At 44.2% G+C, this 14,152-nt stretch overlaps 1 protein-coding gene across 1 annotated transcript; it reads left to right on the top strand.

The window, feature by feature from the left end:
• The first annotated feature begins 1,683 nt into the window (after nucleotides 1-1,683).
• On the top strand, nucleotides 1,684-2,625 carry LOC103740939 (olfactory receptor 2A1/2A42). Its single transcript, XM_008841623.1, has one exon. It carries the CDS (start codon nucleotides 1,684-1,686, stop codon nucleotides 2,623-2,625), a length of 942 nt encoding a protein of 313 aa, XP_008839845.1.
• Nucleotides 2,626-14,152: the final 11,527 nt, after the last annotated feature.

Below are 14,152 nucleotides of genomic sequence, written 5' to 3'. Positions count from 1 at the left end.
TGGGTCCTCTGCAAGAACAGTCAGTGCTCTTAACCATTTCTTTCTTCGGCATCTGGAAAGGGTAGAATACCCAGGTGGTGGCATTCCAGAGTCACCATTTAGGAACCAGCAAGAGAATAAAGAGAGGACTAGTCAGGAATATGTACCATTACCTAGACCACCAACCTTGAATTGAGGACTGAGTCCACAGAAAAGTGAAGACCCATCTGCACCCACCACTCAACTATATGGGAGTTGAACTCTGGTCCTCATGATTGAGTTCTCTTGACCACTTAGCCATCTCTCCAGCCCCCCTCCAAAGTGTTTTTTTGTTTTTTCATTTTTTGTTTGAAAAGTAGCAAAAAACTATTCAAAATCAAAGCAACAGTACAGATCAGAAAGAAGTATGCTATTAGGGGTGGCAGCCATGGGCTGGAGAGATGGCTTGGTGGTTAAGAGCACTCACTGTTCTTGCAGAGAACCTAGAGGCAGCTCACAACCTCCTGTAACTCCAGCTTCAGAAGATCAAATGCCCTCTTCTGCCCTCTGTGGACCCCTGCATATATGTGGTGCATATACACTCATGTTAACAGACACAAATGTAAATAAAAATAAATCAATTTAAAAGAAAAGTTAAAAAGTCTACTTATGAGGGCACTCAGGAGCCAAAAGTGCTTTTTCTTCAATTCTTCTTTTTCTTTCAAAGGATAGCATCAGAGAAGGGAAATAAACTGGGGTGCCATGAGTTTTGTTCTTTTATTTGTTTTTGCATTTACATTGTCATTTGAAGAACCTACTTGCCTTAATATTTGAAATAATGGCTTTAGGAATAACAGGCATGTCTAGACTCTTTTAGTTACTGCAAAATATTTTGTATTTCCCTAGCCTCCTTGCTCAAAGTAGTTTATACCTCTGTGTGTGTGTGTGTGTGTGTGTGTGTGTGTGTGTGTGTGTGTGCATTTTCTTCAAAATAATACTTCTGTTCAATACAATTCCTCACAGGAATCTTGGAAATTATCAGGGATAATTAGACAAACCAAAAGGTACTTACTGGAATTCCTCCTATGAACCCAGAGTTATGCATGAGAACTTTGGACAGGCTGTTCCTGGGAGTCACTTTGGATGGGATGTTCCCGGGGTGTCACTTTGGATGGGCTGTTCCCAGGTGTCACTTTGGATGGGCTATTCCCAGGTGTCACTTTGGGTGGGCTGTTCCTGGGTGTCACTTTGGATGGGCTGTTCCTGGGTATCACTTTGGATGGGCTGTTCCCAGGTGTCACTTTAGATGGGCTGTTCCTGGGTGTCACTTTGGATGGGCTGTTCCTGGGTATCACCTTGGATGGGCTGTTCCCAGGTGTCACTTTGGATGGGCTGTTCCTGGGTGTCACTTTGAATGGGCTGTTCCTGGGGTATCACTTGGGATGGGCTGTTCCTGGGTATCACCTTGGATGGGCTGTTCCTGGGTATCACCTTGAATGGGCTGTTCCCAGGGTGTCACTTTGGGTGGGCTGTTCCCAGGATGTCACTTTGGATGGACTGTTCCCGGGTATCACTTTCGGTAGGCTGTCCCTGGGGTGTCACTTTGGGCGGGCTGTCCCTGGATGTGGAGGTTAGTGCTTTGGTCTCAGCTCTTGCATCTTGCATTCTGTCACTGACATTGCAAAGGCTTCAGACATGTTTTCTTCTTTCCTCAGAAGGAAGATCATGCACAGTCGAGGCTGGAGAAACCACAGGTCTGTAACTGAGTTCATCCTCTTGGGCTTCTCTAGAAATCCCAGGACCAATTGGATCCTTTTCTTCCTCTTCCTCTACTTATTTACAGTCCTGGGTAATGGGCTTATTGTTACCCTGATTAGAGTAGATGCACGTCTCCACACACCCATGTACTTCTTCCTCAGCATCCTCTCTCTGCTGGACCTCAGCTATGCTACCACAATGGTGCCCCAGATGTTGATTCATCTAGTAAGCAAGAAGAGGACTATCTCTTACGTTGGGTGTTTGGTCCAGATGTACATTTTCCTGACAGTAGGCATCACTGAGACCTGGATTTTTGCAGCTATGGCCTATGACAGGTATGTTGCCATATGCTACCCACTCCACTATGGAGTCCAGATGAGCCAAACTCTGTGCATAACCCTGGTGGTCAGCTCTACCCTTTGTGGTCTCATCTGTGCCCTTGTCTACACAGTCTTTGCAATGAATCTGCCCTGCTGTGGCCCCAATGAGATCAACCACTTCTTTTGTAAAATTCTTGCTGTCTTGAAGTTGGCCTGTGCAGACACATTCCTCAGTGACCAAGTGGACTTTATCCTGGGTTTCATCTTGCTTCTGATCCCATTATCCCTCATCCTGGCCTCATATATTCATATCTTTATGTCTATTCTAAGGATTCATTCTACCCAGGGATGGATGAAGGCCTTCTCCACCTGTGCCTCAAACATCACTGTGGTTACCATGTTCTGTATTCCATGCATGGTCATGTACATGAGGCCTGGCTCTGAGTCCTCCCCAGAAGATGACAAGAAGGTAGCTTTGTTCTACAATGTCATCTCTGCCTTTCTTAACCCCATTATTTATAGCTTCCAGAACAAGGACGTGAAGAAGGCTTTCCTCAAGTTGATTGGAATGATTGAGGACACTCACTAGGCTGTGGATCATGGCCATCTGCAGTGCTTCTGGTCTCTTGTATATTCCACCACAATTTCACTGAGGTTCTTGGGGTGAATGAAAGAAGATTCCCAGGATGACGGAGATACAGGGGAAAGGCTCTCACAATAAGTGGTTAATGGAAACTCTGGGAGAGGACTCAGAGAGAATTGTGCTCATGGACTAACTACATCATTGACTTTATGTGGCTTTGGAAAAGTCACCTTACTTCTCTGGGGGTTAATTTCTAAATGGTAAAATGCGCTTCATGACATTCATAATGCCTAAATAATAATAATATCTAATGTATTTCTGTAACTGTCACTGTTTTATATGCCCTTCTCTTTTTGTGGTGGTTTTGTTTGTTTCCTCTTCCTCCTCCTCCTCTTCCTCCTCTTCCTCCTCCTCCTCCTCGTCCTCCTCTTCCTCCTCCCCCTCTTCTTCCTCCTCCTCCTCTTCTTCCTCCTCGTCCTCTTCCTCCTCCTCCTCTTCCTCCTCCTCCTCCTCCTCCTTTTCCTCCTCCTCTTTCATCTACTCATTCTTGTTTTGAGATCTGGGTCTCACTATGCTGCCTAGGCTTTTCTAGAACTCATGTGCTTAAGCAATCCTCTTGCATGAGCTTTCTGGGTAGCTGGGATACAGACGTGTACCACCTGGTATGTACTTATTCCTTTAATTTATACATTAACTCTGGAGGTGAGCATTATCTCTTATATGCAAACAAAGAAACCGAAACATAAAAACATTAAATAAATTTCTAAATCTCACAAAAAGTAAAAATAGCTGAACTCTGAACGCAGGGATAGTTCCAAAGCCCAGGCTCTTGTCTGGTATATTATGGTACATAATTCTTAAGTAACCTTTAAAGAATTCTGAGGCTTAGCTGAGGGAAGATAAAAGATTTAAGACTATTATTCTAAGGTCATAAGTGCAGGGCCAGATCCTTGAAGCCTAGAGCTCTGTTGGGAACTTTAGTTCTTCCTTACCAGCATTCTATCACCTGAGCAAATAGAATTTACAGTGCGATATTAACTTCTCAACAAATGCTGCTGAGGGAGTTTTCTCTGGTTCCACCTTTATTTTGAATTGCTCAGCTCCGCTGTCAGATCTTCGTTTTCATGGGCGTCTCTCCTATTTCCTATTTCATTTACTTCAGTTGTAGCTTCCAGGTGCCTAGACTTTCATTTACAAAGAGAATGTTTTCATTTCAACAGCTGATTTAGCCTGTAATTTCCTTTACCACCACAGAGACCATGGGACAGTGGGGAGAGCCCTGGTCTTTAGCCTTGGCTTCATTTGTTGAGATCTTAGAACCTCAGATTCTCCATAATTCAGTCCTGTCCTACACAAAATGGAGAGGATGATCATGTTTTATTGGCTGTGCTATAAAATTATTTTAAACCTCAAATGGGAACAATACTTAACATTCAAATAATTGTAGTATAGCCGGGCATGGTGGCGCACGCCTGTAGTCCCAGCACTTGGGAGGCAGAGGCAGGCGGATTTCTGTGAGTTCAAGGCCAGCCTGGTCTACATAGTGAGTTCCAGGACAGCTGGGGCTACAGGGAGACCATAAATAAATAATGGTAGTATGCATTACACAGTCATTACCATCAAACAAAATATCTCCCTGCACTGTTTGTTAAATTATGAACAGGAGTTTGTGTTTCTCAGCTTCAAATATGAAGATAAGATTTATTGAGAAGTCAGGAGTTATGGGTATGAGGACACTCATGGTAGCAAGTGACCACACATACAGAGTATGCATTCAACACACACACACACACACACAGAGAGAGAGAGAGAGAGAGAGAGAGAGAGAGAGAGAGAGACTACTGTGACATACTTGTAACATTAGCTGCCACGTTAACCAGAAGCCAAACCATTTCTGATGTTATCAAAGCAAGTCAAATTTCTGTCATCCTAGTTTCAGACAAATACCAAATTGCTTAGGAAAAAGTTACAAAAGATGAATCTTCTAAGTCAGATACTTTCACATAGACATCTGTTTGACATGATTCAGTTAACAAAATATTCCAAATGTTAACAGTTTGAAAGAAGTTTTAACTGTCAGCCAAGAATCATTGAAATATTAAGAAAAGCTAAAAGACCAATTAATAGTGAAAGTGTGCTTTGCCCATTAACAACTTTCTCCAGAAAAGAAACAGGGGGATCACCAGCCTATAGTGCTTTTAATATTCCCCAAGCATTACAGGAACACAGGTTCCAAGGGTGATGTGGAACTCTGAGAAGCAGCACTAGGGTTGCCTGCCTGGAGGACACAGCCTCAGAGGAAGAAGGCCCTGGGGAAAGAGCTTTGGTTTTCTGGAGGTAGAACTGGAATTGTCAGCCACACATACTGATTGTGTTTCTTGGGGGCTTGTTAAGAAAATTGCTCTGAGGTCATTAGGTGGGGTACGTGAGGATCGTCTGCTGAGACAAAAGGGACTTTCTTCTTAGACTTCTCACAGCACTGAAAACCCACAGTAGGCCCATCTTCCAACATGACCCCTCTGTTTGGGCCCCTGAAGACTTCTCAAGGGTCTGCATAGGCTAGTCTGTGTAGACCCCTCTTCACCCACTTTCCTAATGTCTCCTCATTTGTTTATAAAAGTGTCATTTAGGTTTCTTCAAGAAGTTTCCTAATTATTTTCAGCCTAGATGAAAGTTTTAGTTTCTCCAATAATTCTTAATACCACTAATTAAGTGCCCAATTTGGCCTCAGAAATAAATAGAATATCAAGCTGAAGAAATCTTAAAAGGTACAACTGGCATCTTGGTCTTAAGTCCCTTTAACAAAAAGAACTCCTAAGATGATTTCAAATATGTTTGCATAATGCTGTTTCAAATGTGAATGTTTTTGGATTGCCCTTTCTCTCATATCAAAACAATAACAGCAACAACAGCAAAAAAACAAAAATACAAAAATAAAACAAAACAAAAATAAACCAAACTCTTTCCCTCAAACTCAGCAAAAATTGGAAATAGAAGGAAATTTCCTTGCTCTAATAAAAGACATCTACAAAAACTTCCAACTAACCTCACATACAAAAATGGCGTATCCCAGCCTGGGATACATGGGACCTTGTCTCAAAAACAAGAACAGGGGACTAGAGAAATAGCTCAGCAGTTCAGAGCACTTGCTGCTCCTGTATGTGACTGGAGTTTGGTTCCCAAGACCCATATTGCACGGCTCACAACCACCGGCAACTCCAGCTTCGGGGAATCTGATGTCCTCTTCTTGCCTCCATGGGCACCTGCACTCACATGCATACACATACACATACACATACACAGACACAGACACAGACACAGACACACACACACACACACACACACACATACACACAGATACAGATACAGACACAGACACAAACATAGACACATACACACACAGATACAGACATACACAGACACAGACATAGACACACACAGAGACACAGATACAGACACACACAGACACAGACACACACAGACACAGACAGAGACACACACAGAGACACAGATACAGACACACACAGACACAGACATAGACACAGACACAGACAGAGACACACACAGAGACGCAGATATACACACATACATACGTACACACACAGACATAGACACAGACACAGATACAGACACAGACACACACAGACACAGACACACAGACACAGACACACACAGACACACACACAGACACAGACACAGACACACACAGACACACACACAGACACAGACACACACACACACACAGACACATACACACACACACACACACCATTAAAAATAAAATAAACCAGACTAGATGTGGTGACGCATGTATTTAATCCCAGCTCTCGGAAGGCAGAGGCAGTTGAGATTGAGGCCTGTGAGTTCAAAGTCAGCCTGGTCTATGAAGCAAGTTCTAGGCCAGTTGGGATTAAGGAAGACCCTGTCTCAAAAATAAATAAGTAAATAAATAAATAAAATCTTAAAAACAAACTCCTGGGGGCTGCAGAGATAGTTCAGTGATTAATAGCACTTACTGTTCTTGCAGAGAACAGGAGCTCAGTTCCTAATACCTATATGGCAGCTTTCAACCACCTGTAACTCAAGGTCCAGGGGATCTGATGTGCTCCACAGGCACCAAGCACACACGTAATGCACATACATATATGAAGGCACTCACACATACACATAAAATTTTTTAAATTAAGAAAAATGTATTGAGCTTTTGTACATTTCATACAACAGTTCTTAATCAAATTTAGCCCCCCTCCCCCGTTCATGCTCTCCATTGCACATATGAACTTATGGCAGTGGTGGCATTGATCCCAGGACCCAGCCAACTAAATCAGACAAGACCCAGAGTGGAACGAGGGAAATGGGTGGCAGGTCGGCCCTAGTCTGGGAACTACTGGAGACAGATCACTACTGGGTAAGGGAGAGAAGGCCATACCAACAATCTCTAGACAGGCTGACTAGACTCCAGTGGATGAATTTGCATCAAAGGACATCTGGGTACAAACACTTGACTGGATAGGACTCAAGATGCATAGTGGAATACATGAGGTCCGGTGACCAGTTTAAAAATATTTTTTAAAAATCCTAGAACTGGGGCTGGAGAGATGGCTCAGTGGTTAAGAACATTGGTTGTTCTTGCAGAAGACCCAGGTTCAAATCCCAGCACCCACATGGCAGCTAACAACTGTTTGTAACTCCAGTTCCAGCAGAGGATCTGACAGCCTCTTCTGACCTCCATAGGCATTGCACAACACAGGTGCACTTACCTACATGCAGGCAGTACATGCAATACATATAAAAATAATAAATTAAAATTTTTTATAAAAGTTTTTTTAAAACTCCTAGAACTAAGCTGAGCATGGTGACAAATGTCTTCAATCCCAGCACTTGAGAGGCAGAGGCAAGCGACTCTCTGTGAGATCGAGGCCAGCCCGAGGACTTTCAGAGCATCATACTGCATCTATAGCACATCCAGTGCTCGTGAAGGATGCTACTGACCAGTCATGGCAGTCTTTCTCAGGATGCTTTGATGTGGTTCAGATTTTATCTCAGCCTGGAGCTCTGGGAAATTACTACCACCAAAGTTTGAAAGCAACATGACTTTATTTGCCAATTCAGTGGTGCTAACATTTGACTGGTAGCAGTGATTTCGTATTGAAGAAGGCTACTTCAGACCTCTTGTATTATTTCATTTAAAGGGCTATGTCCCTCACATCTGCTTTATACTGATTTTGATCACAGTTAGGAAGGACCTCCTGTGTGTCATACTCCATCTAAATAGAAGAGGGGATATGGTGGAGAAGTTGTGGCCTCTGATCATTAACTATGAAGACATGCATTTTCATGTTATATATGTGATGTATGAATATGTTCATATGTATATGCTGTGTGTATGAGTGCACATGAATCTGCGTGTATATGTATGTGGAGACCAGAAGTGACATTCTTCAATGCTTCCCACCTTATTTGGGGGGACAGGGTCTCTCTCTCTCTCTCTCTCTCTCTCTCTCTCTCTCTCTCTGAACTTGGAGCTCACCAGTTAGTTAGGTTGCATGGCCAATAAGCTACAAGGATCTGTCTGGCTCTGCACACTAACCTTCCAGCACTGGAAATATAGATGTGGTACACAGATTTTATATGGGAGCTGGGACTCCAAACTCAGGTCTTCATGTTTGCTCAGTAGATGCTCCAGCAATGGAGCCGCCTCCACAGTATCTATTTTTATGTTTTATGAACCTTCTGTGCCTTGGGATCCTCTGGTGCCACCACTGCCTTCTTTTTAAAAAATATTTTTTATTATTTTTATTTTATGTGTTTGCATATATTTATTGCCTGCATATATATGTAAGTGCACCTGTGTCATGTAATGCCTCCAGAGGACAGAAGAGGTTGTTGGATCCCCTGGAGCTGGAGTTATGGACAGTTGTTAGCTGCCATGTGGGTACTGGGATTCAAACCTGGGTCTTCTGCATGAACAGCCAGTGTTCTTAACTGCTGAGCCATCTCTCCAGCCCCCACCACTGAAGCCCTGATCACACCTTTCATCCCTTTATCCTGATACCCAAGGTCCCCACACCCAAGACTTCTGATTTTTCCAACCCAAGATCCTTTGCTCCCCATGCCTCTCCCTATTATACTTTGATGTCCACTGGGAATGGGTACATGAGCATTGGTTAAAATAAATCAATTGGATAGTCAGGTCAGGCCTAAATTATATGCATTCTTTACTACATCCATTTTATATCAGACCATATTTAACCCCACAACTACCCTATACTGTTATTGCATTATTTTGCTGATAAGGAAACTGAGGGATTGGTTTCTTGTTCATTATTACACTATTAGTAAGAGGTAGAGCCAGGACTTGATCTCAGGTCTTCCCGGGGTTTGCTCTCATTTAGAGTATTTATCAGTTACCTCATCTTGGCTCAGGTTCCATGAAGGATTCCACTGTTGTTTGGATCATGTTCCTTTCCTTCCAGGAAGTCAAAATATTTGGGGGTCACAAGATGTCAGACACAGAGGATGGAGTGAGGGATGCTGGTGGCTGAGAGCAGAGAGAAGCCCCATCTTGACCCCCAGCCGCTGGGAAACACGTACACTTTATGATTCATGGAAAGCCTCCCTGACATGGCTGTCTTCACCTTGCATGTTTTTTGTGTGCATGTGTGTGCTCATGTTCACATGTATATGCAACTGTGTGCACATATGTGTGCATGGGCATGTGGAGGCCAAGGGTCAACCTTGGGTGCTGATACTTGGGTACTGTCCACCTTGAGACAGGGTCTCTCACTGGCCTGGAGTTCAACAACTAGACTAGACTGGCTGGGAGTGAGTCTCATACATCCTCCTGTCTCTGCCTCCTCGGATTTGGGATTCCAAGTGCATGCCAACCGTTCCTGGCTCTTAATATGAGTGCTGAAGCTTGAACTCGGGTCCTCATGTTTGTGTGGCAAGCACTTTGCCGACTAGGCCATCTCTCCAGCCTCCCACCCTTGCACTTTTTAACCTGTGCATTTATTCCATTTGACTGTCACATATCTGTCCCCACTGGAGTGCTAAAAAGAATAGCAAGAAGCTGGGGGGATTAGGGGACCTTGAGTTGATAGAATCAAAGGCGGTGGCTATGGAGGCCTTGGATGCTAAACTGAAGGGATGAAATGTGTGTTCAGGGTTTAGAGGGGCTGCAGTGGGACCCAGAGGGACCCAAGTGATAGAAGGTTCATTAAGAAGTTTCTGATTTGAACTCCCCAAGGATCAGGAACAGAATATTAAAGGAGAGCTTAGCAGGCTTCTGGCTCAACTTTCACATAGAACCCAGCACCAGGTAAGGAGTGGAGAGGAAGAGATTCCTCACGGTCCTACTTGATGCGCTCCATCTATCCCTGTCCCTCTCTCTGTTTGCCTGGACGACTGCCTGCCTCAGGTATTTCAGACTTGGCATCTGTGCGTCTCCCTGACTTCTGTGCTGATCTGTTCATTGATTTCTCTCCATATGGATCTACCTATCTCTTTGTTTCTCTATTTATCTCTTTTCCTGTTCCTTGGGAAGAAAAGTGGAAGGAGGGAAAGGCTGTTGCTATAGAGATAAAGTAGTTGGCTTGCTTCTGCATCCCAGTAATCAGGGATTCTTAGATTGAGGATAAAGGACAAAGGACCGGTAGGAAGGGTAAAGATAGAGGTGAGAAGGGACTGGTGGATGCTACAGAGAGACCAGGTCAGCAGCACGGATATCAGAGGATGCTGGGGAACAAGAGGAGAAAGCAATGGCAGAATCCTCTCTTCTTCCAGCCAGAGTGTGCTACAGACCCTCCCACCTCACGGTGAGCAGGACCAGTCACAATGCATCCTTGCAGGTGGTCATCTAGCTCTTGTTGATCCTTTCACTGAGTCCAGGAGCTCACTACCTCCCAGGGCAGTTGACCCTGAGTTTGAGCTGTGCCAGCAATGTAAGTTGGTTATATTACCCTGAAACCTTCCTTCTTGGGGTGACTCCCAAATTCATCTCTTGAAACCTCTAAGAATAAGAGTCACCTAAGACCACAAAAGAGGACTCATCTGTGTCTGCTAATGACTTTTAGAGTTTGTCCTCAGGTTCTTGCATGCTCTTCACCTTTCATTTTCATAGGAAAGACATCCGCACACAATGTAGTTTTCCAGATCTTTCTCTACAACCCATTTTAATTTGTCCACGTTTCCTTAAGGCACGGCTCAGGAGTGGGAACACTGTTCCACAGGTAATCTGCAGACACAGACCACACCATCTGCTCTCTCTACTAGGATCCTTCCTTCAGTGGTGTAGCCCCGTGTTGATTTTTTAAAATTATTATTTAATTATTTTTATTTTATGTGTATGAGCGTATTGCCTGTATGTATGTAAATGCACCCGTGTCGTGCCCCCATGCCTTCAGATGTCAGAGGAGGGTGTTGTATTTTCCTGGAACTGGAGTTACAGACAGTTGTTAGCCACCATATGGGTGCTGGGAATTGAACCCGGGTCCTCTGCAAGAGCAGCCAGTGCTCTTAATCACTGAGCATCTCTCCAGCCCCATCATGTTGACTTTTTTTTTTTTTTAGAAATTTCTTTAAACTTAAATTTGTGTAAGTTCTCAGTTATTTCCCAACAAACTGCTGTCTCATGTAGGCGTGCTATAGTTGGACACTTTTTTTAGACCACCTCTTGCTTGAGTTTTCTGAGTGCTGGGATTACAGGTATATGCTACCATGCTTGGCTACAGGTGGATGTTTTAGTCAAGGGAGGTATAGGAGACTTTACGTTTGTGCTGTAGCATGTCGTTGTTAGCATTAACTAGTTGTTCTAGCCAGTTGAGACAAGGCGTCTGATTTGCTCACTGCGCCAGATCTTTCTAACTGCATTCACAAGCTAATATGAAGAGAGCTGCCTGCGGCTGGCCTGGGGTGTGGATTGAGCTCTCTGGCGGTCACAGCTGCATGCATCTGTCCGCCTCATTTCACGTCCTTCACTTCATTCCTACTCTGCTGGAGCGGCCACTTGTTTTCACCACTGCCAGCTGCTTCCTTCAAGACCTCACTCCCGCCTTTTCCCTCACTCTTGTTTGCCCCGTCCTTTGTTTGCACTCTGAACTCTGAACTCTCCCACCTTGGGAAAAAGTTCCCTCTATGTCCTGATCCTGACATCTCATCTCATGCGTTTTCTTTACAGCCCAGTTCATGCCTCAAAGCCCAATGCAGTCTGACTTTCATCACATTCACCCGTTCATAGCTCCCACATTATCATACTCTGTGGACAGTGTCTGTTCCCCTTCCTCACTGTGTTTGGTTCCGTCGGCTCTCTGCCTCCATGAGTTTGTGCATCCAGCCTCCTATCACTCTGCCTGCTCCTTCTCAAGCCCCGAGTCTTCCTCGACTGATCTCTCCAGTGTTTCCAATGGCCCTAGGTGGTGTTCTCTCACTGAGAATTCTCATCCATTCTGTGCCTACGTTCCCCTCAAGCGCTGCTGCTGTTGCCTGGATTTTGATCTCCTTCCTGCACTTCATGCTCATCTGGTTCTCCAATGGCCACATCCTCCAGGGTGCTCTGTGTTTCAAACTCTGTGTCACAGAACTGTCACCTCTCTGCTGCTCCTTGCCCCACCCCATCTCTCTCTTTTCCTCTGGTTTCTTCTACTGAACGATGGTCATGACAACTTACCCCGCTGTCCTCTGGCCACTCAGTGCCATGTGCTGTTGATTCGATTCTTCCACCTCTTTCCCTGTGCTCTCTTTCTTCTTCCTGCATAGAACACTAGCCTTCCTGTCTTCTCCTGGTGCCTCTCCACTGATCTTCTCCCAAAGAGTGTTTCTAAAGCCTAAGCCTGAACAAATTACCTGTCTGCTTAAAACTCCTCCGTGGTAGCTCACCACAGCCTAAGGGATCAAGTCCATGCTCCTTTGCAGGTAAACAGTACTGTTTGTACCTTTTTCCTTCTTAATCTCAGGCTCATTTTTCTCACGATTCCTTCATAAAGTCCCCATGTATGCTTTAACTCTTGTGCACCATGGTTGCTTCATTCGTGTGCAAGACTCTTCTTTGAGTTCTTCGCTTGACCTATTCCTGTTTATCCTTTAAGATTCATATCGAGTGTTCTGTTTTTAGGAAAGCCTGACTCTAAATGTCTGGCCTGGTGCTCCATTTGGGGCTTCCATGATACACTGCTTCTATCACGTAGGGTGTCCACAGGATCCTACAGTACTTGGCTGCCATTTATTGTTTACCTTCTCCTCGCTATGTGCACTCTTTGAGAGCAGAGGTGTTTTTTTATTTCCACATCTCTAGTGCTTAGCACAAAGCTATGACCAGCAGCACATAATCCTATGATGGTACTAAATGTACTAAGAGTGGTTTCTGTATCTATTCCTCTATCCCCAGCTAGACTGCAAACTCCTTGGCGATGAGACATTCATCTTCTTTTGTCCTTGTCTCTCCAGCTTCTAGAAGGTTTGACCACTCAGTGCGTGAGAAAGAGCTTTTGATGGGAACTGTTATTGCTGAGCCCCTGTCTGTGTTCTAGCAACCTAATGTTTGTCGTATATTACAACTCACAGAATAACCCACCCTTATAGGATCATGTCCATTACACAGAGGAGACTGGGGTTCAAGGATATTAAATTATATGACCAGGGCCACAGTAGAAGTACCAAGATTTGAACTGGGATGTAATGTTATGCCAAATTCTATATTTCTATCACATAAACCTCCTATGACATTAGACTAGGACAGTCAGCTTTCATTCCTGAAGGCATAAAGTAAATCCAAGCATAGCCTTTGTTCTGGACTTCCTGCTCATCAGAAATCCCAAGCAGCGAAAGGGACTCTGAGGAATAGATTATTATCAGTCAGGGTGTTTCTAGGAGGAGGGGGACTTCAGAGATGGCAACACTGGCTCTAAGTAATGAAGATAGCTATTGTTCTGCCTTATGTAGAGCCAACTCTTAGAGTCAAACCAGAAGACTCTGTTCTTCAGGAGTGAGCAAAGTAGGAAGAGGCAGGATTAATGAGTAACTCCATCCAAAACAAAATATCAAAAGCCTGGAGGAGCAAAAGCATCAAGAAAACAGGTACAAGTAAATGTTACTAAGAACTTCATTGTTAATGAAGTCATATATCCTCCCCACGTTTCTGAGACTCTGTCAAAAGTTTAAGGCACCAAAAGTAAGGATTCTGGATATGCCTTCAGAAAGGAGGGAGGGGAGTGCTTCCTCTCCATCTTCCCACTCGGTAACCTGCACTAGGGAGATGAGTCCCCAAGAAAGGTGCTGTATGATGCTGGGTCCCAAGGGAAAAGAAAGCAGGTGGCATTTCTGGGGATGATGAAAGAGAAGAAGATGCTGCTCTGGGGGGTTCTCAGAAAAGATTCTGGCCTGAGAAGCAAAACATTCCAAACGTAGACCCCAGTCTGTGAACTGACATTAGTTCCATGAAAGAGCAATTACTCAGCAATGGAATGAATGGTAACAGTAACTACAGTGTATTCTAAACGGGCCACTAGCCCATCTCTCTTTTCACAGTGCGAGAAGA

This window comes from Nannospalax galili, unplaced genomic scaffold (assembly GCF_000622305.1).
Source record: "Nannospalax galili isolate Female #2095 unplaced genomic scaffold, S.galili_v1.0 scaffold1160, whole genome shotgun sequence".
NCBI classification, from domain to species: Eukaryota; Metazoa; Chordata; class Mammalia; order Rodentia; family Spalacidae; genus Nannospalax; species Nannospalax galili.
Note: the sequence above shows the minus strand (reverse complement) of the source record. Positions and strands in the feature narration are given on the sequence as shown.